The sequence below is a fragment of the Wolffia australiana genome, chromosome 12 (assembly GCF_029677425.1).
Source record: "Wolffia australiana isolate 7733 chromosome 12, ASM2967742v1".
NCBI lineage: Eukaryota > Viridiplantae > Streptophyta > Magnoliopsida > Alismatales > Araceae > Wolffia > Wolffia australiana.
Genome location: NC_135846.1, coordinates 12,851,792 through 12,876,974, shown reverse-complemented (window position 1 = coordinate 12,876,974; position 25,183 = coordinate 12,851,792). Strand labels below are relative to the sequence as shown.

The 25,183-nt window shown below is 44.1% G+C and overlaps 1 protein-coding gene across 1 annotated transcript; it reads right to left on the bottom strand.

The window, feature by feature from the left end:
• Positions 1 to 18,021: 18,021 nt before the first annotated feature.
• LOC144710359 (uncharacterized) lies at positions 18,022 to 23,524 on the bottom strand. The gene is made up of 9 exons (XM_078584105.1): positions 23,144 to 23,524; positions 21,560 to 21,670; positions 21,090 to 21,282; positions 20,951 to 20,988; positions 20,793 to 20,868; positions 20,200 to 20,699; positions 18,693 to 18,956; positions 18,540 to 18,599; positions 18,022 to 18,314 (listed from the first exon to the last, which is right to left on the bottom strand). The coding sequence occupies exons 1-9, from the start codon at positions 23,507 to 23,509 to the stop codon at positions 18,168 to 18,170; spliced, it is 1,755 nt and encodes a 584-aa protein (XP_078440231.1). The 5' UTR covers positions 23,510 to 23,524; the 3' UTR covers positions 18,022 to 18,167.
• Positions 23,525 to 25,183: the final 1,659 nt, after the last annotated feature.

The following is a 25,183-nucleotide window of genomic DNA, read 5'->3' as shown; positions in this document are numbered from 1 at the left end:
CCAGAAGGACCGAGTTGTGAAGAGTTGGATTGAGGAGGGCCCTTGCGGTGGACTCGAGGGACGGTGAGCTACGAGTTGTCGGGTAGGAAATGATTGAGTCGGAGCGGCGGGACGGTGTTCGGATGGAGTGCGGGTAGGGTAGGAGCCCGGGAGCTGGAAGTGGCGGAGCTGAGAGAGGTGGTAGTGGTGGTGCTGGAAGAGCTAAGGGAGGTTGACGCTGGATTGCACGGTTGGCATAAGGAGTAGATAAAGGGGCCGATCGGTGAGAGCAGGCGATGATACACAGGAGAATGATGTAAGTTCTGACACAGCTCTAGGTCTTCTACGATCTGGTAGGCCTGCTCTAACGTAGTGGCTTTACGGACTAGAAGTTCCGTCTCAAGGTGCAGGTTGAGACCTGTCCGAAGCGAGAAATAACAACGCTGGGTTCTCCTCAACACGACACCTCATGTAAAACTCCTCAAATTGGGTGATGTACTGAAACCGGACGTCTACCCTGTTGGAGTTTATGCCATTGGTCTAAGAGGTTGTCTAAGTAAGCTAGTGGTACATATTTTTCTCTGAGTTTGTCCTTCATTTGAGGCCAAGTATCGATGGGCGGCTCACGGCGGTTATAAATCGAAAATTCAAGGTTTTCCCAAAAGATTTTGGCTTGTCCTCCTAATCTCATCTCGGCGTACTGGACTTTCTGCCACTCTAACATATTGTACCACTTGAAATAGCTATTCAATTTTGACTCCCAATCGAGATAGTCTTTAGGGTCTCTAGATCCTCGTAGTATGGGACATCGACTTTGGCGCCACGTTGAATCTGCTGCCAGTGGTTGTCGTGATCCGCACGACGGTGATCGCGAGGAGGAACCACCACTTCGGGTGGAAAAGGATCGTTCCTGTCCGGACGACTCCCGTTCCACCCGCGATGTCTATCATCAGGCGGATAAGGATCATTCCGAGGGGGATGATTCCTATCTCGCCTGGGATCCTCCTCCGGTGGATGGTAATCGTCTCGTAGTGGGCGATTTCCATCGCACCGGGCTCTCTCCAAGGAGGGTAGGGATCGTTCCGCAGCGATGATTCTTCTCCTGGCTTGGGTCCTAGGCTCGGTGGATAGTAATCGTCGCGGCGATTCCTATCACGAACTGGAGCACGGTATCCGGAGGAATCATATCGTCATGTTCGAGACGGTTCTGGTTTCGACTTCGGATCTATCATCGACGTATAGGATCATCAACGTAACGATGATTCCTATCACGATCTCGAGCTCTAGGATCAGGTGGGTAGTGGTTCTCACGATCACGGCGAAAACGATCCGGGCCTCTATTTTCGAGTTGATGAGTTCGGTCGCTCACCGCGTCGATCGAACTACTTAGACGGTTGTTCATGTTGGTCATTCGTGTATTCATATCACGAAAACCATCATGGAAAGCGTCTAGTATACGATCAACGTCCAGGCGAGAAGAGGACGGTGGAGTGGGTGACGCCAACTCATGGATAGGGGCTGACACCTCACGACCGTCTTGGGGTTGGTCTGTCATCGGAGCGGGAACTCGTTTGCCTGAATGCAAATGCATGCAAGGACTGACAAATGATGAATGAAGACGTCACGTTGGCGGAAATGGCTGGGCGACAGGTTAGGCTCTGATACCAATTTGACGTGGGACGACTATGGGATGGGCGATTTAGGCGGATGACGAGGCTATGGGTAGGAATGGGTTAAGGGATAAAAATCCACAGAAATCACGGTCGATTCTCGGACTTAAAACCGATGAAATCTGGTGGTGCAGCTCCGACCCTTATCAAGGGCGGAGTACTGTCTTCCCCACCGCGATGCCTAAGCACCGAAATCAATACCTCGAATTCACGTCGCGAAGAAACACTCGAGAAAAGGAGAGAAGAAGAGGAAATCCAAGTCTAATTCTGACGGCGTGGAAACTTCCCGAGAAAATACTGAGCGGAGAACACGCCGACACCACAGGTTCAGGTATACCTCAGCACCGTGGTGCGTGTAGAGGCTGCAGGTAATTCTGCTCGTGGCGACGGCGCGCGTGATACTGAACGCGCCCGGCGTTGTCCGCCCTGGTGGACGCGCGCTGGCGCGGAGCGCGCTGGAGCGCGAGGCGCAGCGCCGAGTGCGGAGCGCGAGCGCTGCGCGCGCGAGTGCGCGGAGTGCCGCGGAGCGCAGCGCGCTTGAGGCGCCGCGCGCAGCGCCAGCGCCGCGCGCGCGGAGGCGCACGGCGGCGCGGGATGGCACGCGTGGCGTGGTCGCGGCGTGTGACCGCGCGGCTGCGCGGCGGTGATGACGACGGCGCGCAGCGGCGGTGGTGGCGGCGGCGGCGACGGTGATGACGGCGGCGACGGCGGCGACGAAGGTTAGGGCAAGATGAGGTAGGGCAATCCTCCAAGAAGAGTTAGAAAGAAAACTCAATTCTTGAATTATGATTGCCTAGTGAGTTCTTGAAACAAGTGACCTTATATAGGGCTTGGGGGAAGGAGAAGATAACTAGAAAATAAGACGCAGAAAACGCGTGCATCACGTCACGCCAAAGGGCAGTTGTGGATCTGCCTTTGGCGTCGTGTCATGACGCCGCGTGGAGACGTCTTGCGGTGGTGACGTGGCGGACGACGGTTGTGGCGTGTTGACTTCTTCGTTGACTCCTGTTGACCGAGGTGGGTTGACTTCTGTTGACTTCATCTTTGGATCCGTAACGTCTGTGTTGACCCCGACTGCCTGCGGTGACGTGTCCCAGGCTGATGCATTGGCGTCCTCGCCATCAGTACTCTATATTTCTTTACTACTTACATTACCCCTATTCTTAAATATAATATCTAACTATTCACCTCCTTACTATTCTTAATATCTCTAGTACATATATATATACATAACCAAATATTTTTCTCTTCTCTTATATCCTTATTAAACTAATATTCTCTATACTTTCTTATTACTTATCTCTTCTCATCCTTATTAGATTTAGTATTATCATTATATTTTAGTAAAGATAACTCGACTATCGAATTTAACCTAAAGGCCAGTCCCTGTGGAGACGACCTTACTCTCATCTATACGTCTTTGAGTAAGTTTCAACTTTTTATAAATTTTATTTAATCAAAGGAAAATCAATTACAACGACAATTAAAAATTTAATAACGCAATTTGCCTTCGTCACCTAACAAAGCAGAAAATGATCAAGGATGATATTCCTACCATTCAATTTTGTGATGCAGTAGAAAATTATAAGATTAAATTGATTGCTAATGATGATGACATTTATAGTTTTTTAGGACAAGTAATGATTCGATTCACTTAATTGAAGCAATCGAATGTATTCCTTTGTATTGAAAGATATTCATCCATTTGTCCACTCCTAGTAGAAAGGAGAAAAGGATTAATTTTCTCAAAATAGGAGTTCTATTTTTAAAAATCTATCTAAAAAATGTTGGGATCCAGTAGCTCCCTTGATCAGGTGTGAAACATGAAGAGTGATTTTATTTAAATCACTACATTCAAGAGCAATTTTCAAGATTTTATGATAAATTTACGTCTGGGAATATGGAACCCTTTTTTCTAGAACTTCAATTAACAGATGGTCCATTTGAGGCACCCTATGGAATAGTGGAAGAACTAGTTGTGAAAAATTGAACATTGTCATTTTCTTGTAGATTTCATTGTAGTCCATAGGAAGGTCACAAAAGACATTAGTAATGCTTCTATAATCTTAGGCAGCCTTTCTTAGCTACAGCTATGGCAAGCACAGATGGTGAGAAATGGCTAATTGAATTGAATGTTAGCCTAGAAGAGTAGAAATCAATATGTCTAATTTGATGAAATATTCTGAAAAATTATGTTAGGTTTATTGGTTAGTGGATTCCTTTGATGAGGTTGATTATGATGTTATCTGTTCATATTTGTATGATTTTCACGAGGTTTTTTGTATTGAAAATAATTTTTTTTTCTTGCTATAAGGATATATCTGCCACTAGTGTTCGCCCGTCCCGATGCCGGTACCGGATACCGGTATCGGGATGGATGCTGGACGGATGCCGGTACCGGAAATTTCCGGTATCCATTTTTTTCGATATCCAGATACCGGATATCGGTATCGGATAACGGTTGCTACAGTGATGATATCCGATACCAGTATCCGTCCGATACCGTGATCCGTCTCCCGTCTCAGGGGGACAGATGACGGTATCGGATATCGGATTTCGATATCCACATCGTATTCCCTTCTCCCTCTCTCTCATTCTCCCCTCCCTCTCTCCCTCTCTCTCTCGTTCTCCCCTCTCTCTCTCTCTCGTTCCCGCCCTCCCTCTCTCTCAGTCTCTCTCTCGTCCTCTCTCTCTCTCTCTCTCGTTCTCCCCTCTCTCTCTCTCTCGTTCTCCCCTCTCTCTCTCTCTCGTTCCTGCCCTCCCTCTCTCTCAGTCTCTCTCTCATCCTCTCTCTCTCTCTCGTTCTTGCCCTCTCCCTCTCTCTCAGTCTCTCTCTCGTCCCCTCTCTCTCAGTCTCTCTCTCGTCCTCTCTCTCTCTCTCGCTCGTTCTTGCACTCTCCCTCTCTCTCAGTCTCTCTCTCATCCTCTCTCTCTCTCGTTCTTGCCCTCTCTCTCTCTCGTCCTCTCTCTCTCCCCCTCCCCCTCCCTCTCTCCCTCTCTCTCTAGCTTTTCATGCCTCGCTCTTTAAAAATATGAGAAGCACGAGTAATAAGTTCCTCTAAAAATATGTGCGTATGACATTTCATATTTCTCAGAGTTAGCGTTGGCAAAGGGCACTAGAAGAAATAGTTATTTGATTATATATCCAAGTCATTATATACAGATTATGTTTCTTTATTTGTTCCATATGGGATAAAGGGATTCTGGGTTTTGTGGTAAACTCGGAATCCTTTTATCCCATATGGAAAGATAAAAAAAAATTGTTACTATATAATAACGGGCATAAAATACACATTGAAATCTACTTATAATAATGTAACTAAGTTAAACTAAGCGAGATAAATGATTATTTTACTGAAACCGGTATCCGATACCGGATATCGCGAAACCGATATCCGGATATCGGTTTTCCGATATCCGGATATCGGTTTTCCGATATCCGGTATCCGGTACCGTCTTCGTCCTCACCTCCCCGTATCGGATATCGATATCCGTCTAACCCCTGATAGACGGATATCGCCCGATATCTGATATCCGATATCCGGAACCGTCCCATTTTTTTCCGGATATCGGATATTGGTTGTCCGATACCGGATATCGGACCGGCGAACACTATCTGCCACATTGCATTCTACATTTACATAAGCATTTTTAGGACCCAATCATAAATATCTTGTTATCATATCTTTATCATTGTCAATGCATGAGGAACATACATTCTTCTATTGGTCTGTCCATTTCTGATATCTAAGGCATTAGTGATCTAGATACTGCCACAGAATTTTCACTAATGAGAATGCTAAGTGATAAGGCAAATTATGTATGTAATTTTAATGTGTCGTTGTAATTTTAATTTGCCTAAATCAAATGAATTTTTTTAGATATAAACTCACGCAAATGTATAAAGGGAGTGAGTTTGTCTCCACAGGGACTGGCCTTTAGAGGTGTATTAATAATTGGGTTATGGTTAGGAACCAATAATAATAATAGTAAAGATAGTGAGTATTAGAAGGAATTAGTAGTTAGTAAGTAGAGGAAATATTAAGTGAATAAGAGAACTGGATATGAGAGAATATCAGATATTATTTTATGCATTTTTTATAGAAACTAGAAATAATAAAGAAGTAAGAGATGGAGTAAGAATTATGGGCCATGTTAATATAGATACTCGAAGAACTAGAGAAAACTAATAAGATATATAAACTAATAAGATATATAGAGTAGTTAAGATACTATTATAGAAGATAGGAGGTTATTTACTTAATCAATAGTAAGATGTATCTTAGATATGAGATAGGTATAATAATAAAGAATATTAATACTTAATAAGATGGTGAAGAGTAATTTTATCCTAAGTAATTTGTAATGAGTTAATAGGAATAGTTATTTGAATAGGAGGAAAGAAGAAGAACAACAATGGGAGTAGGATTTTGATAGACATGGAGAGATTATTTAATTAGATGTAGATTAGTGACCTAGAGAAATATTTATATATGTAAGAGGTTAAGATTAAGATTGATATAGATAGTTAAGACAGCAGGGATTATCTAATTTGTAGTATAATTAAGTAACTATAGAGAGAGATAGTGATGGGGGACCATCTCGCCAGCAACACCACCAGACATCAACAACCTCACTGGGCAGCCCAAGCCGACGCCCGCGACCCTTACTTCAAATACTCGGCCTAGCAACGATCCAGAGTGATGGGTTATTTTCTTGTACTTTCCTGCATTTTGGATTCCTGAAACAATCGGATGGGCCACTGTGTTTGGGCCTCGTCTGTTGATGATTTTCCGCTTCATGTGTTTTGATGCACGTTGAGGGGAAATTTCTCATCACGAGACGGTTTCCCCTAACTCGGCCCACTTGGGCATCATCCTTACCCTATATAAAAGGGTGCATGTCCAAGGAGCCATTTGGAGTTTAATTGAAAATTGAAAAGCCTTTATCGATTGGGCTCCCGCCTTCTCCCTTTGGGAGTTATCTTTTATCGCATCTTCTTGGAGCAACTTCAAGAAAGTCATCTCTCCTCAACCGTCGGCCTACAAGAATCGCATCCCTGGGCACCTATCCCTGCACGTCTGCCATGCGCTGCCTATCAACAGCCCTTAGATCACCTTCCCCGCCAAGAACCCCTTTCTTAGGAGGATGACCCCTTCAAGAACTGATGTAACACAACGTGCTTGGGTCATCGCGTTGCACCACTAGGGGAGTTACGAAGAGCGGAAGGCTTAGTATTAGAAAATGCAAGCAATTTTCAAGGGGAAAAGGAAAGAGAAAACGTAGTGACCACTGATACGGGATGAGAGGCAGGAGACAACACGGGGGGTGTCGAGGCTCCCAATGACCCGAGGGATCAGCTTGAAGACCAACAGAGTGGGAGAGGAGTCACCGTCCGATGGCGTCCGTACCATCGCCGATAACTAGCTAATCCGATACCGTCAAGGAGTATTCTATCACGAGATGGTGGCTATTCCTATGTAGTAATCAATGGATCTCTCAAGGCAGAGGAAGCAGTCAGAGATCGGCATTGACAGAAATAACTATACTGCAGAATGAGGGGAGTTGAGGGTGTAACCTGTGGGGAGAAGTCTTGTCCAGTTGGTGACCTAATGCCTGCTAAAGGTAAGACTTCAGAAGCCAAGAAGGGCAGCAACTGAAGTCCATGCTAAGTCGTAGAGTGGGAAGAAGTCCGAGCCCGTGGCGACGGGGCGCCCGTTGATGGCAGGGCGTTGGGAGATAAGAGAAGTGACCGGGGGATTCCAAGGGGAATCACTGCTCGATACAATGGAGTGTTCACACTGGGGCCTTCCTCGTGCAAGATGCGAGTGCTCCTCAACGTGGAAAACTCCCCGGGGTCTTCCAGAACTGAACGACAAGCGATGGTGTCATAGTTGACGGCCGCGGCGGGCGACTCAGGTGGAAGGGCAGTCGTCGATCAAAATAGTGGACTATGGGGCAACGGTCGCGTTCGTCAAGTGCTTCAGGGGAGCAGCACGTTGGTTGCCACATCCCGCAATTGCGAGACCCCGCAGTCAGTGTAACTGCAACAAGGAGATGAGCGCAACATATTCTGTCCACCGGTATCTGCGGAGAGTTGATCGACACGCTCGGTGGTGTCCTTGCCGGGAGGAACCCCGTGTAAACAACTCTACCGAGCCTTAACAAATGGAATGATTCTGGCAATCCATCATGGGTATTGCGACTTTCCGGTGGAGTGGGCATGGAGCAGCCCACGGCTGAGTTAAATAACCAGTGAGGGGTTCGTTCAATCTTGCACCAACAATAGGAGGGAGGAGTGACAGTCCCGGAGGTCGTTCCTGTGAGGGTTCAGCGGACAAGACGGTACATGAATGACTGAAACGAGGAGTAGAGGCTGGTTTTCCAGGCGACAATGAGCGGTCGAGTGGAAACCCTAAACTGCTACGAGAGGCTTACTTATATCAAGCAAGAGGGAAAAAAAGGAAACATTCTTCATTCATCTTCTGACAAAGCAAGTCCCCTAAAACAAAGCCCACCCCTTCCCCTTAATAGCGAGAAAGAAGGGGGGTTCAAAAGGGGGCCCTTGTGGGCTCCTTTAGGGGAGAGGTCTTAGTGGGCCTTTCCCCTCCCCTGAAGGGTGGTTTAAGAGGGAAAAGGACCATGTGTGGGTTCCCCCCTTTCAAAAGAGTGAACAAAGGACATGACACACAAACTCATGGGAAATGGGGGGAGAACACGCACACACGCAGGAGGGGGCCGTCCCCAAGTTTGATAACGACAAAAAATAACAAAACAAAAAAAATCACCAATGTGAAGAGGAACCCCGTAAAACCCACGAAGGACCTCCAAAAGACTACAAAACCTCAAGAATCAAAATAAAACAACACGACGCGATGCGATTTTAAACCTAGTAGTGAAAGTTCAGATTCTTTACGTCGGCTCGGGCTCCGCGACGAGGCTGATGACGAGTCGGGGCGTGTTCAACGGCATGGTCCTCCATCAAGAACTGTTTCTTAAAGCAGTTCTTGGAAAATTCTTGGAGCAGCTCTTGGCGAGTTTTCTATTGGTCCAACTCCATGCGCCTACCACACCCGAGCAACCCTCTGCATTGCATGTTTGCCGCGCCTTGTAGCTGCCCCCCCCACACGTCTGCCATGCCTGAGTGCCAGCCTACGCCCTGCACCCCCATCCGCCACAACACCAGCCGCCGGCCGCCACAACATGCATGAGCGCCATGCCCGCGCATCCTGCAGGCCACGCGCCCACTAGCCACGCCTCAGCACCCATGCGCCCGCAAGCCCTCACACCCTGCGCTCGCGAGTCCCGCCCACGCAGGTCTGCGCCAGCACCTCTGCGCCCGTGCCCCCCCGCGCCACGTGCTTGAGACCCCCGCCAGCGTGCTCTCGTGCCGTGTGCCCGTGCGTCCCCTGCACCGTGCGCCTGTGCGTCCCCCCCTGCTCTTGAAACCCATGAGCGTCTGTGCTCTCGTCTGCACCCTCCTCTCATCAGTAGTCCAGCCTCCATCGCCCACCAATGTCCACGTACCGTGTCTTCAAGCTGCCCTCGCCTTGGACTTTGGGCTTCGACTCCATTTCAGGTTCCATCGTCTTTTCCTTGTTCGCACAATTATTTCTTTCAATGTTGTATTCCTATGTGTCCCTCTACCTAGATTCTCATGACTTAGATAGGACTAGCCACCGTGTCGAGGGATAGGATTCTTGTTGTGTTACAAATTAGTTCTCTAATGATAGCGTGCCCCGCTCTACTTAGACCATCTAGTTAGTCTGAAGGGACATTTAGGAGTCTGACTATGACTTGTCAACTCCCAAAACTTTAGCTGGTTGTCGAACTAAACTCAGAGCTGTCGAGTTTTTCCTCATTGATTTTACAACATCATTGCATTGTTTGCCTTGATTGATTTAGGCCCTATCACAACTATGTTGTAACACGAGCTGTTCGATCCCAGTGCACTTCATGTTAGATCGTATTGGTATCCGAGCCGTTTGTGTTAGCTCTATTACTCTTGTAGTGGGCGGGGCCACCGATGGGCAAGAATGTGATCGTGGCGCAACGCGCCGCAATCTAAAAAAGACAAGGAAGAAATTGAGACCAGGCTTCGACCCAACCTGGTTAGAAGCCTGTGTCTTTTTGGGCTTACTTTAAATAGCTGGATATGATCTCAGCTGTCCGTTCTTCTTAAAGAGATCGAACGGTGATATCTATCCATCCTATTTAGTATATTTTATACATTTTTCAGGGCATCCTATTGGCTGGCAAGGATGTCGCAGATGCGGGACCCCTCGCCTGATGAATTAAAAGAGTGTATCGTTGATGGGGCGACTGACGGGGCGGCTTACAGGTCATGCTGATGTGGCGGTGGGGTACACCACTTAAGCTGGGTCCGTGGCTGAAATTTAATTGCAGATGTTTACCCATTTCACGATCAGATCGAACGGCTAGGGGCAGTTTGGTCCAACCCTGCCCCTAGCCATCGACGTTGTCGGTTGGGCAGCGGCTGTTGGCCGGCGAGGGGGGATCGCTAGGCCATCCAACAGTCTAGGAGGACCTCCATGGTCATCTCCCTCTATTGGACGGCCTGGGAGGTCCCTCCCAAACCATTAAAGGGGGCCCGAAGGCTCCCCATTCAAGGATCTTTCGACCTTAAGCCCTCAGCAGCGATGGAGATCCCTTCCAAGTTTGGAAGTAGGCTACAGCATCGTGAGGCATCGTGACAGCACCGGCTTATGTGGACAGCGAGAAAGGCTTCAGGGAAGAGCTGGGAGCTCTTGGATCTGTGCAAGGACAGAGGAGAACAAGGGAACCCATAAACAGAAGTTAGGTGGCGGCGATCGGTGCCACCACTCTCATTCTTCAAATCAGGGCAGATCTGGTGAGTTCTCATTTTTTCTTGTTGCAACTATATTGATGAACATTTTATGTTTAAATCACGTTAGTTAAATGATTGATTTCATCCATTTCAATATAAATTTCTATCACAAGTTTCTCTTGGGCATTGCATCGAACACCTCATGTGTAACTTTGATTTATAAAAGTTACTTTCTACCAATCTTATTAAAAATTAAAAACATACAAGCCTATCCTACCCCGACTTATCACGGGCATTCTGTTGAACACATCACTGGCGTTGGATAGAAATACCCCTCTTAATTTGATTCCCTATTATAACATCATATAAAAATATATAAAACACCTAATTGACTACTACGGGCATTCTGTCGAACACCCGAGGGGCGTTCAACAGAAGACCCTTCTAATCCCCGATATTATTCTTTAAAACCTATATAAAAAGACATAAAAACACTATAATTTTTAAATAATATACATCTCTCTTATTCTAACCCTCTTTCGGGCATTTGGTCGAACACCTTCAAGGTGTTCGACTAAATTACCCCTTTAACTTCAGAAGTCGATTATAAAAATCTATATAAAACATATAAAATACATATAGTAACTATAAAATAACTCATGAAACATCTATAAACTTCTATAAAATCTACTCTCTTCATCTCTTTATACCTATCTACTTAGTCATATTATAGTTACCTGATTAATTATGCTATCTCTAACTATCTTAATCTTCAATTCATAGTATATATATCTATAGATTACTTATCTACACTTAATTAAATAATTTTTCCATATCTATCGAATTTCTACTTCCACTCTAGCTTCTACTTCTTCTTCCCTCTTATTACAAATTACTCTTATTAAGTACTTCTTCACTAACTATATTAATACCATCTTTAACTATAATATCTAGTATCTCACTTTTTTAATATTCTTAGTATCCATAAAATATATATACATATATACATATAATATCTGATCTCTCTTCTATAGTTATCATATTAAACTAATATTCCCTCTACTTACTAATTACTTATCTCTTCTTATACTTACTATCTCCATTATTTTTACTATGATTAACTAACCACTCCATTATCGAATACATCCTAAAGGCCCGTCCCTGTGGAGACGACCTTACTCGCACTATACATTTGAGTAAGTTTATATATTTTATCAAATTTACTTAATTTTAAGCAAATTAAATTACAATGGAAATTAAAATTTATTATGAAATTTATCGCCCATCAGCGACACGGGGGCAAAGTCGGCCACGGCTGGCGGAGGACCAGATTGCTAGGCTCGCGGCCAGGTGAATTGTGACCCGATTGGCGGCCGAGCAACAGCAGCCACGGCGGGGGCCGCGCAGTCGCGTTTGCAGCTGCGGCAGACAAGTGCGGTTGCCGTTGTGGCTATGGCTGGTGGCTGTCGTGGCGGCCACAGCTTGCGGGGAGTGTACTGATGGCTGTGGCTTGCGACGGGGCAGGCTGGTGGCCGCAGCTAGTCGTTGGTCATGCTGGCAGCCGCGGTTGGTTGCTAGGCGGACTGGCGGCCACGACTGGGTGCTGGGCGAGGGTTCCGACGGCGACGACGGTGGTGTTCCCAAGTTAGGGTTTCAAAGATTGTTTTTCAAACTCAAAATTTGCAATGGCATTTTTTAAAATAAGTGGGAAACCTAAAAAAACTAAATAATAACCTAAAATTCCAAGGAAATGAGCCAAAAAGTCACATTTTCTCAATTCTTCTTCTCTCTCTTCCGATGGGCACCCCCCCCCCCCCCGGTCTTATAGGGGTAAACATGGGCCTTCCCCCTTAGAAATGAAAGGGAGAAGGCCCAAAAAGGGTCCTAGGAGCCCCTAATAGGAGAGAGGCCACCCGGGGTTTAAGTACCCCGCGTAAGCATCCTATCTTTTATTTGTTTTTGTTTTTGTCTTTATTTGTTTTTCGTTCTTGGATTTTATGGATTGGGCCGGTGTATTGGGCCCGTTTGCCTTATATTTTCATTTTCAAATGTAACCGTTAACGAGAGGCCGAACCACGTCTTGCGACGGTTTGTCCTCTCCACGATCCCACTTGGCACCTATCCTCATTATATAAGGGATAGCATGCCCAAGTGACGATGGAGTCATTTGTTGAAGAGAAATTCCAACTTTTGTCTCCACCTATCTTAGAGAGTAGAACGTAGAGACATTCGGCTAGCCTTGCCCACGTCGAGATCACTCCGTGGTTAGAGCCCGCGCCGTCACGTCGAGATCACTCTGTGACGACGTGCCTAAACGTCCCGTCGGGATTACTCTGGGACGCTTAAAGATTCAAGAAGGCGACAACTCTTGGAGCTGAAGACCCCTTCGTTGAGATCATTCCAAAGGTGTTGGAGATTCAAGAAGTGCTGCCGACATCCAGTTCCGTCCAAGATTGTCAAGAAAATCCATTAAGAACGTCCCAAGAAGGTCACGGAAGCTGATCTCCTCGGAAGGTTCTTGGCGGTTAACTCCAAAGAATCCGTTCTTGGAAGTCTCTCAGCACCGCCAGCCCACGTGCACCACTGCCACCGCCCCCGCATGCATCCACGTGGCCGCTCGCCGTCGCGTTGTCCGTTCGCCTGCAGGCACCCCACGTCGCGCGCGTTGTCTTGCCCTCCGCATGCCACCGCATGGCCGCCCCGCCATCGCGCCGCTCAGCCGCCCTCAGACGCCCTACCGCGCGCGCGGTCCACCCACTCCGGGCGCCCCGCATGGTCGTCCCACCGGCCGCATCCACCAGCCGTGCACGGGTCCCAGCCTGCGCGCCCCTTCCGTCTACGCCCTGCAGGTGCCCCCAGGTGTGCCCTTGTTTTCCCACTTCGGCGCATCTCCTCCTCTGCCGAGCGCGCTCTGCACGCCCCCGCACGCGTGCACGGTGGTCCCGCGGCTGATCAACCCCGCGAGCCCGCCGCGCCTACGCCGACGCCATCCGGGACCCGCTCGCAAGTCGCGCCTTCACCTTGCCCGCGCGCGCGCCCGCCCGGCTCGCCTGCGCACGGGCACCTGTGCCGAGCCTTGGAGCGCGCACGCGGCCCCGCGTGAGCCGTCAGCCCGGCTGCCATCTCTCTCCGTTCGTCAATCAGTTGTCGTCCTCTGACGCCACGACCATCTTCTGCCCACTCGCACCTGAGCTGCAGCCTTCCACCGTCTAGCACCATTACGTGGGTCCGACAACGGTCAAGAGCTCCTGATTCCTGCCTCATACTGTGGAGGACGATTTTGGTACTTACTCGTATCCTCTCCATTAATCCAGTATTATTACGCCTTGCAGTGCCGTCACTCACTATCTCGTCCTCTGCCAGAATTCCGTGATTTTATTAGGATAACCACCTCTGTCGAGAGTTAGGATATTCTTGTGGTAGAAGGTTAGACGTTGATCCTAGACGCGGAACACCCTTGGGCCGTAAAACGCCCCTCATTCCTTAGACGTCTAGTTGGTTCTAAGGGTCAATGGGAGTCTGATTCGGATCAATATCTCTTTATCGATTGACGTCGACTCTCCTCCCCTTCGTGGACGTCTCCTAGTGCTCATTTGTGGTTTTCTTACTTAGCATTCATTTCATTGATAACACTAACCTGTTCACCGTCTCCTGTGACGTAATACGAGCCGCCCGATCCCGGCACGCTATGGTATTACATCACATTAAGGGATCAATAAACTTGCATTATGGTTTTAATAACTTAGATTTCCATTTTCCCATCATCATCTATCCATTTCCCCCTTAAATCCATCACTCTCTCATTCAAAACATCTATTTTTCATAATCTCTCTAGAATCGACTGTTTCTCTCTCTAGACATTAATCCATATTCCTAATTAATTCCCAAAAAAATTCGTAAAAAATATCCTTCATTTGCACCTTCGAATTCCCTCTCAAATACCTTCTACACCTCTTCTTCATTTTTTCTCTCTATCTCCTCATTTTGACATTTTCTCTCTCTAGATCAGTTCTTATCTCTGTCTAAAATCTATCCCTATCTCTCTCTAGATCCTCCATCATTTCCCATTTCAAATTCCAACAAAATTGCACAGGGATTTCATCCTTTCCACTAAAAACTTCAGATTTATGTTTATGTCGTCGCTGGCGTGTGTTGTCGTGTGCTGCCACGTGGGGCGTGTGCGGCAAGAATGCTCTTCCGCCCACCAGTCCGCGCGCGGGCAACAGGTGCACCAGCCGGGCAAAAGAGCACCCTGTGCAGTACTTAGCCAAATCGGGTAAGTCTCGACTTAATTGTGCCAAGCCCAATTAGGCTGACCCACTAGGCCACTTAACTGACCCCAAAGGACCAAACTGTCTCCGCTTCGCTTTGACTGCTGCCGGCAATCGCCGAAAAAGTTAATATCTATATTTTTGCACTCTAAAATTCCAAAAAAAATAGGAAAAATCAGCAAAAATTAGGAAATTTTATTTTTGCATTTTTAAATTCTAAAAAAGGAAAAATCCTTAAAATTAATGCAATCAATTTCTAGTTATTTTAACATTAAAAGAATTCTTAAAAAATCTCTAACTATCATTTTTAATATTTCTAGTGTTTTTGTGGAGTAAGTTAAATTCCAAAAATTTCTAAAATGTTTATTTTAGATTTCTGGTGTTAATTAAAAATAGGCAAATTAGGATAAAATATTTTTAGTATTTTTCTTTGTATTTCTGCTTAAATTTAAATCATAGAAAATTATATAAGTTAACTAAAAAATCCATAAAATCCCAGAAATTATAACTCTGGGGGGGGGGGGGGCATAAGAGAAGAGCTAGGAAGAGAATAAGCTGCACCGGCACAGAGGAGAGTGATGAAGACAAGTTGCATAGTAATTTTCTATGCCTTTGTAATTTAATCTTCCTAAAACAAAATAAATTGATAAAAGATATAAACTCACTCAGACGTATAGTTATATTAAGGTCGTCTACACAAGGACTGGCCTTTAGAGTTTTATTTAATATTAGAGTTTTTGTTAAGTAGAGGTAATAGTAATAATAAGGATAGTAAGTATTGAAAGTGATAAGTAGTTCGTAAGTGATAAAATATTAAGTAGATAAGAGAATTAGATGTAAAGGAATTAATACCTAGTATTATTTAAAATAGTTATAGGTATTGATGGAGGGTAGGAGATTATTTACTTGATTAATAGTAAGTTATATTTTAGATAGGAAATAGGTAGAATAATAATATCTACTAAGATTTAATTAGATAGTGGAGAATAACAGTATTTTTTAATAATAAGTAAAGAATAGAAAGAAGAGAGAAAAGAAGTGTTATAAAAATAGGAGAAATAAGGAATTATCTTTTAAATAAGATCCATATTAGGGGAATGGAGGATTACTTATATACCTATATATATATCCTAAGAGTTTAAGCTTTAAGAGAGAGAGAGAGAGAGAGTTTGATAAGTTTATGATATAATTAATTAACTAGCTAGATAGGGGGAGATGTTGAGTGTTGGGTTTTACAGGCCTTGATATGGATGAATAAATTATAACGATCCGCAGTAAAAGACTTAAGCAAAATCCTAATGGCATCGAGAAAATATTAAAATGAATTACAACGGCACAGATTGCATCTGTGAATCCTTTGATCCTCGAAAGAGTCGAGTCGAGCTGCTCAAATGTGCAGCCTCTAGAAATATCAACGCGGTCCTCGGCATGTCAGATCTCCTCCTTGTTGACAAACCCCGTTCAATCTCCATCCGCATCGTTGTGTCGTCCCGATCACATCGAGAGTGGAGAGGAGTCATGGGGAGAGAGAAATCATGGGGAGAAAGGAGAAGAAGGGGAAGGTCCCTGAACAATTCAGGGCCTATGTGAATTTTGTTCAAAGCCTTCCCCTATTTTTACTAAGCGGGTACCTTACTTGAGTAAATTTCCTCTCTTAACAAGGGCAGATCTTCCTGTCTTGACCAAGCAATTATCTCCGTGGGCTTCTTAATATATCTTAGCTAAAGTTATTTGAATCCCATGGGTAGAGACTCATAAGCCATAGACAAAATATAGTTGTCCATCTATCAGATATCCTTTGTATCTCATAGATATCACTTAGCTATCAGACAAAATATAGTTGACATGAATCAACTTGATTGTCATTTAGGTGTAATATTATTCAGGTATTCATACTGATCAATTTAATGAAGTTTTCCTCAATAGAGCAACCAACATATGTGTCATTAGTGTTTCCACACTAATAGTCAAAGGATAAATTATACTTATTGTATAAGTACGATCAGATAATGATATTCTCTATGAATAACTCGATGTCTATCTTGACTATCCATTGATATAAATATTTAGAATACATGTTTAAAGACCAGTGATCATTGTATTATGATCTCATCACAATTTACTATGTCATTATATGTATTCATCGACTTCACTATAAATATCACATTAGAGTAATAACAAACCCAAGTAAAAACAAGGTGATCTGATTTGGCTTCACAACCACATAATATACATCTTCATTTACGGTCTGAAAGTCCTAGTCTGATCTTGATTTTTTAGCAAAGACTTAAATCTTACCTAAAGTTCAATCTGGTCCTAGTTTGATCTGGTCGACTAGTCAATGTCAAAGTCAAAGTAGAAAAGTCATGGTGATGTTTATGTGGACTATCAACATAACCAGCTTTAGAACAAGCCAATAACAAATGCCCTTTCACCTCCCTTTCCTTCTTTCTCCCTCCACACCTCTCTTTCTCCCTTCACAGTAACCATCAAGCCAAATAGATAGGAAGAAACACTATATAGAGGACGAGGTTGCAATGGGTTCTTGCAGCCTGCCTCCATAGAAGAACTCATCTTCATCAAGTGGGCACTTGCTTATTGTTAAATATGCTCTGGCTACAACGAGCTCAAAAGAGACCTTTCTAACGAGCTCCGTGCAACCTCCAAGCTCAACTACACCATCCTCATGCCATCCAATCCCCAAAACCAGCTCCCCCTGCTGATGCCCAATTCTGTCATCAAATGCTGCTGATCGATGATCCTCTATAGCCAAACCCATAGCTTTGACATGTGGGATCCTCCTACCAGGTTGGGGAGCATGAAGCCAAGGCAGCCATGTAAGGGTGGGAAGCCAGCTACACCATCATCATGCCAAAGCAGCCTATTACATTCTCCTCATGCCATCCACTTCTGAAAACCATCCCCCCTATGCCCAAATTACTTCATCCAATGCAGCTGATCGATGATCCTAAAGCAAAAACCGCAGCTTTGACATGTGGGATCCTTCCGCAAGGATGGGAACTGGAGCATGTAGGGGGAGGGTGACTGGAAGCTAGAGGAGAAGAGTGGGGGGGAATGAGAGAAGAACCAGGGATGACTTCAAGAATACAAAGAAATCTTAATTAATGTATTTCTGGTCTAGTATGGGCCTAAGACCTAAACCTCCCCTCCCAACTAGTCTGTCTTAATATGAACCTGCGGCCCCCATTTAGTCTGGTCTGCCTGGTCCTTGGTCCTAGATGTCGAACCTTACAAACCTCCCATGACGAGATAGAAGACAGTTGACGAACTCTGACTAGAATCATGGCCAGGCTTTCAATTTTGTGAGGAAGAGATTGACAGAGAGGGAGAATGTTTAGAGAGAGAAAATCCATATGTACAGAGGAACTGGAGCTTTTGTTAGTGAAATGAGAGACTGTGAGAGAGCAAAAGATAGAGCTAGGGAGAGTTCCACGAGAGAGGGGGCCGAGGCGAGTCCCTGGAAGATCGCTCTCTAGGATAAGGGTGGATTGCAGCAAGATCTCTAACTCGCCGAAGTACCGACTGCGGCACCATACCAGATTGGGACTTCCTCTTGGACTCAATCTGCGAGAATCATCGAAAGAGATTAACAAGACTGTGGAAGAGTGAGTGAGAGAGAAGAGAAGGACAATAAAGCGAAGAGACAGAGATGTGCTATAGAGGTAAGGATCAGAGAGAATAAACAGAGATGGAGAGAGAATAGAGAAGAGAAAGGAGACAAAAGAGACATTAAGTAGAGATAAAAAAGAGAGAAGGGAGAGAAGAGAGAGAGAGAGAGGTGGAGAAGACCTCTTTCTTGTGGCCGGGGACATGAGCACCGCTAGCTCGTAAAAGGTTTCTCCACTTATCCTGCAGTAAAAACAGGGTCAACGGCCATCCAGCCCAAGAGAAAAACACATAAGAAAGTAGAGAGAGAGAGAGAGAGTAGCTGAAGAGAGTAACCTTCAAGTCAACGGAGGTGCGATAACCCGAGGAGGAGAAAAGGAGCCGCTTTATCTTGGTCCAGCGGCCAACACCACATTTAGAGACGCCTTCGATGAGCTTCATCACCTCAGCAAGGGTCCACAAACGGTGGTGCTTCCGGCGAGCCACGCATTTACCACCGTCTCGCTCTGCCGGAGATGAGCCCGGTTCAAAGTCTTCGTTTTCAGATTCAGACGAGATCCATGATCTCGGCACTGGTCGACTCCCCAGAGCATCTTTCACCTGTGAGGAAAAGATCTCCCAGAATAAATCTAAACTCAAAATTATATGAAGCCGAGAATACATAGAAGAGAGAGTGAGATGGAGGGAGAATGAACTGCAATATGGGGAACAGGGAGCGCAGGGGGAGCGTGAAAATGAGGAAGAGAGAGAAATAGGGGTAGACAGGGGGAGAGAGCATTGAGAAGAGAGAGGGTATATATAAAGAGAATATGAGAGGGAGAGAACGGACAAAAGGGCAGTTAGTAGAAAGAGAGGACGGGAAAAAAAGAGGAGGTGAGACAAAAATATAGAGGGGAAAGGGATAGATGGAGAGAGAAAGAGAGGAGGGCATATAGAAGAGAGAGAAGAGAGAAAAGGCATCTAGCAGAGAGAGAGAGAGGGTATATATAACAGGGAGCGATTGAGGGAGAATGAGAGAGGAAGAGAGCACATTTATAAGAGAGAGAGAGAGAGAGGCATACAGAAGAAAGCGGTAGGAAGAGAGTGAGAGATATAAAAGAAACAGAGGGCATCAAGGAGAGAGGGAGAGAGAAAAATAAGAGAGAGGACATAGGAGAGAGGAAAAAGAGAGAGAGAGAGAGACGGAAGCATATAGAAGACAGAGAGAGAGAGGAAGAGACAGAAGGGCGAGGCATATAGAAGAGAGAGAAGAGGAAGAGGGGCCATAAAGAAGAGAGAAGGAGAGAGGGAGAGAAAGTTGAGGGTACATAGCAGGGAGAGGGAGGAGGCGTGTAGAAGAGGAAGAGAGGAAAAGAGAGAGCATATAGATTAGAGGGAGGAAGGGAGGCATTTAGGAGAGAGAGAGAGAGATAGAAAAGGAGAAAGAGGGCAATTAGACGAGAGAGAGAAGAGGAAGATAGAGAGAGGGGCAGGGAGAAAGAGAGGAAGAGAGCGGGCATATTGACGAGAGAGAAAGAGGAAGGGAGTATAGAAGAGAGAGAGGAAAGAAAACGCAGGAAAGACATAAAGAAGAAAGCGAGGACAGAGAGCGAGAGAGAAAGAGGAAAAGAGGGAGAGAAAATATGTAGAGAGGAAGAGAGTGAGGGCATTTAGAAGAAAGAGAGAAAGAAAGAGAGAGAACAGGAAATATGAGGGATAAATGACAAGACGAGGTTGAGAGAACAGGGAGAAAAATAAGCAAAGAGACCATAGAGATATGAAAATGAGGGAGAGAGAGAATTTAACACTTGAAAGAGACCAACAGATAAAGATAAATGGCAGGCAATTAAATTGGGTTCCTCACCAGAGTATGAGAAAGATTCTTCTTTGGCCGGCCTCTGCGGGAATGGCATAAAACATTGTGATCTCTCAATTGATGTAAGATTTTCTCTTGGTGAACAGAGTACCCGATCCCTTTAATGTAGGAATTACACTCCGCTTCTGATGTTTCTTCTATGTATCTCTTAGTGGGCTTCCTCCTCCTCTTCTGAGCCATCTCCCCACAGTCCGCATCTGATGGGCCGAGTTTACTTTCAGATAGGACAAGAGCGCCATCAGTACTATCATACACAGACAGCGGTTTTGTCAAATCTTCAGACTTGTTATCCATTTCAATCAAGCTACTGAGGCCAACTAATCTGTGCTGCTTCAGAGACTCCTTCTCCAAGATCGACGTGTTTTGACTGTTGATGTTCCAGAAAAAATCGCCATCCTGTTCAAAATTTTCTCCAAAAACGTCTGATCTCAAGTTTTCCATCAGATATCTGAACTCGTTGTGAGGAACTCTTTCAGCGAATCCATCATCTACGTCGTAGTTGACAGAAATAGCGTGAGTAGGAATCATAACAGATGAAGACAAAGATTGTGAAATATCTAACAAATAATGTAAATGTTTACCAGATATATAATTATGGCAGGGGTCTGACACGTGGCCAGTCAGAAGCAAAGATTGATCATCATGATGCCTCAAATCCTGCAGATCATAGATTGAAGAGAGACAACGCACAGATGGGCGCCTGCGAAACATAATAATGAATTGATGTAAAAGAAAGTACCTGCTTCTCATCTTGCACGGCCTCAATAGTGGAGATGCCTGGAGATGGATTAAAAAAATTAAAGAGACAAAAAGTATGCAATTATATTAAGAGAATCCAGGTGCGTTCATTGAAAAGTAAATGATTTCCAGAAGATCACCGGCGTCATCTTTGAAGCAACACAATTCATCAGAATAGGGAAAGTCTTCGAGTGCAAGATATTTGTCCATTTCTGTTGAACTTAAGCAGTTGACATCTTCCCTTGTTCCTCTCGCATAGCTGGTGTCTGCTGTCGAAGGCTCAAAGTTGATCATCTCGACCTCAGAAGTAAAAAGTGTCTCGCTTTCTTTGACCTAGCAATCCACCACATCAAAACGATAAATTCTTAAGAAAAATTAAGGTGCCATCATTTCAACTAAAACCTTTGTCTTTTATTTTCTATTATCATCTTCTAAAAACCCCAAAATAATTAAGTCATAAACGAAAAAATATATTACTCAGGGCTCTGCCTTCTTGACAAGCCATTTCCCATTTTTTTCTGGGGAATGTCATTGAACTCATAAGGCATAATGCAGAACACGTATTTGAAAATCTTACACAAGGAAAAGCGGATTTATACCACTATCGTACCTCTGCAAGCTTATAGGAAACGTTATTCCATCCATGTGTTGCAGTAGAAAACTGATCCCCGAAAAAACTCTCCTGATCAGCACACTTTGTACACCCATTTTCTGACATTATCTAACGCAGATAAATATTTGTCAAGAACAGGCACTGAGCTCTCAACAACAGTTCTTTCGTTTCATAAGAAAAGAACGCAATTGACTGAAAGTTACTACTTTCACCCCAAATAGTAAAAGACACGCTCCCGAAGATAGACTAAGATTACCAACTCAATAGGAATGCCACTTCAAAGATAAAACATAAACATATAAGAGATTTATCCACGTCAGATCCGACAACAAGAACATCTGATACAGCAGACATGAAGGAGTTTCATCCACGTCAGAAGTCACGCAGAAGATTCAAGAAGACTACTTTTAATTTAAAGCTCATTTTTCTTACAAAAAGGAAAATTCCAAAAGTATGAAATATGATACTGGATTCCCTTATGAGGGTAATCTGATAGAACCAATAACGTTAAACACATCATATTAATATTTTGAAAAGGAAACTGAAAATCTTGGAGCACGACTTTGTTTTTGTCAACGAGATGATGTCAGACCAACATTATCCTATGCATCTTCGAGATTCTTGTTGATCAGAACCTTCAATACAACAAAATCCACTATTATGCTGAATGAATTATTGTTTTCCTCCGCTAATAGAAACGTAAATTACTTCCAAAATTGCGCAACCTCCAGTCAAATAAAGAACATCACAGAACATTCAGCTTTAATCGCCATGACCAGCCATCCAACGAATCCAAGTCCACTCTTAAGAGTCAAATGCCCCACATTTAGAAAAAAATACTAAACAGCCAGCAGCCCGTGTTGAATGACGGTCAACCAGGCCAAGTGAGGGTGATAAACAGACAATTTAACAAGAATCTTGCACATTTCCTTCGTCAAGGTTAAGCAAAAAAAAAATCAAACTTACTAAAATTAGAGACTAGAGAAATCAAGACCCACATTCTTAGATAGTTCAACAACACCGAGTAAGAAGAGAGGCTGCCCTGTAGAGACAAGAAAGTTCAATGAACACTCAAGAGTCGTCGAAAATTATTATTTCCTCCTCTTCCGGAAAGAGAAAATTGCTTCCAAAATTCCCGCGGCATCCAGTCCACTAAGAAAAGTTCGTCAATTAATTCACAGCATCACAATAATTTTCATCTCTAATCGCCGCGATCGGCTTCCAAACGAAGCTCTAACGTCCGACATTCAAAGAGAGAATACTAAAACGCCAGCAGCCCAGGCCAATTGAGCCTCTTACCCAGTCCCCGCAGTGGCAACATCGACACAATGCAAACCGCAGAATCTTGCATTTCCCCTCGAATTTAAGCAAGAAATAAAAAGATCCAAACTTGCCAAAACTAGAAACTCTGCAAACCAAGTCCATGTAAATCGGAAAAGCGCAATGAAAACCCAAGAGTCGTCGAATTCAGGAAGAACCGAAGAAATCGCCCGTCCGGACGAAATCGAACAACCAAAACAGAGAGTGAGAGAGAATGTCTCCAAACAGGGAACATCTAGAGAGAGATGGAGAGACGATTACCTCTGCGGAGGGGAGAATCTCTGGAAAAGGGACTGGCCAAGTTCGAAATCGAGAGACGGGGCCGAGAACCGCCAAATGGGCGCCACGGCAAGATTTGCGAAGCGGGAGTTTGATTAAGACGCCGAAAAGGAGAGCGGCTACGAGCGGACCCCAGAGGGTCCCCCCAAAAGCAGATTGGAATTCGACCCTCACGTCCGGATAAACTCTGGCCCAGTCTTCCGTTTCCGTACGGACGACCAAAGAACGACTCCGCTCCTCCCCTCCGTGCGTAGCGATTTGTACGGGGGAGAATGCGCCTATGGGAGCACGACACGTGGTATGAGTTTGAAGAAATGCCACTAAATAGGCGGGAAAATTTGAAATCATTCGACCTGGGAAGAGTGGTAGATGAACATCTCTGCGATCTTCTTCTTCTCCGGCACGATCAGGTACGCATTTAAATTGTACAACGTTGATTGATTATATTTCTCCATTTTTGAGGTACTAATTGAGACCATTGAGTTTGAGATAAATTGTATTGATAATGACTCTTTAACTAGTTTTTCCATTCATTCATTCCAGACTTACCAACTTTCTTATGCTTTGGTTTGTAATCAAATAGTCCTCATGTCGCATGATAATCCTTGATTCTATCTTTAAGAAAAAGATGGGTCCCGTGATATTGAAATACAGAGCTCAAGTAATAGTTGTTATTAACTTGAACTTGTGACAATGCGTAAAATACATATGCTTGTGACAAAGAGGATAAGTCACGATAAATAGTTGAATTCTTATAACTAGTATTAGAAAGCGCCTTTTGCATCGTCGAAATAAAGTGAATTGTATTTTGATTTGTTTGATCGATCCCTTCTTGATTTGTTTCAACGTGGCAAAAGAATTTATTTATCATTTTTTTTGTTAATTCGAGGAAAAGCTTTTCATTGGTTAGAATTGCTGCTGAAATGTCTTCGGATCTCCCAATTTCATTTTTTTAGCGTGAATCTGGTATCAAATGGATTTTGGATAGGGGCATTATTTAGGAATCTAGCGATCTTAGTATTAGAGCATCACCGGGGGCTACCTCTGTAGGCAATTTTAATGCGACACATCAATTTTCTGCACAAAATGTCTTTCGATGCTTTTGGTTAATGCCTAATAGATGAAATCTGAATAGATCTTCCTCCAATGCCAAATATGGCTGAACAGCGTCGTCGGACATCTTCAGAGTTTCATCGATGTCATAGGAGTTAAGAGGACATTGCCGACTGCCTCTCTAATACTGGGCAAAATTAATTTCAATATTAACGGTGTCAATTCCCAAGACACTTGTCAATCAATAGCAAATACAATTAAGAACTTTTAATCTTGAATGCAGTATTGCATCGGCATCAACCCGAAGCAAGAGATAAGAGAAATTATTTTTCCTCGAGCTGCGCGCATTATGGCATCTTTAAGTAAGCTTGGATTATATTTGATAAGTGAATTATACACGATATCATGACTTGGTGATTGCTAGTCCTTAAACATGTATGCTAAATATTCATATTCATAGGATATAATATAGTGACATCAAGATATATATGTAGAGAGAGAACGATGATATATAGTCAACCTCGTTACAATTTATGTGGATGTAGTAAATATAGATAGTAGGTGCTATTTGTGGAAAATAATTCATTAAATTGATCCAAAATAATTCTTAGATGGATTTTAACCACATTTTTAACCAAGTTGACTCATGTCAAGTCTCTGCAAGTGATCCTTGATATTATGGCCCGTGGATATCTCAGTTAAAATATTGAGATTCCAAATAGTCTAGCTTTGATACCTGATAAGCTGAATTTTAATGTAATTAACTGGGTCAATTACTATCATTGTTTGTAATCAACTTATACAATAATATTTATAATTAACCCTCTATATTAAGATGTAAATGATCAGTAGAGGGGTCATCTGCAGGGAAGCAGAGATTAAGGATTTAATTCAAGATAATTTGAATGGAATTGTAATAGATTTAATCTTGATTAGATATTATGTTCAGGGAATATCTGGTCTCCACGA

Bases quoted from the DNA above. Each gene is read 5' to 3' on its own strand.
- LOC144710359 (XM_078584105.1), bottom strand. From the start codon at position 23,509: ATGATTTCAAATTTTCCCGCCTATTTAGTGGCATTTCTTCAAACTCAT. The intron at 21,671-23,143 runs GTAATCGTCTCT...TATCTGCGTTAG, and splicing joins AGATTCTCCCCTCCGCAGAG to ATAATGTCAGAAAATGGGTG. The intron at 20,869-20,950 runs GTACTTTCTTTT...TATGATCTGCAG, and splicing joins CCGTGCAAGATGAGAAGCAG to GATTTGAGGCATCATGATGA.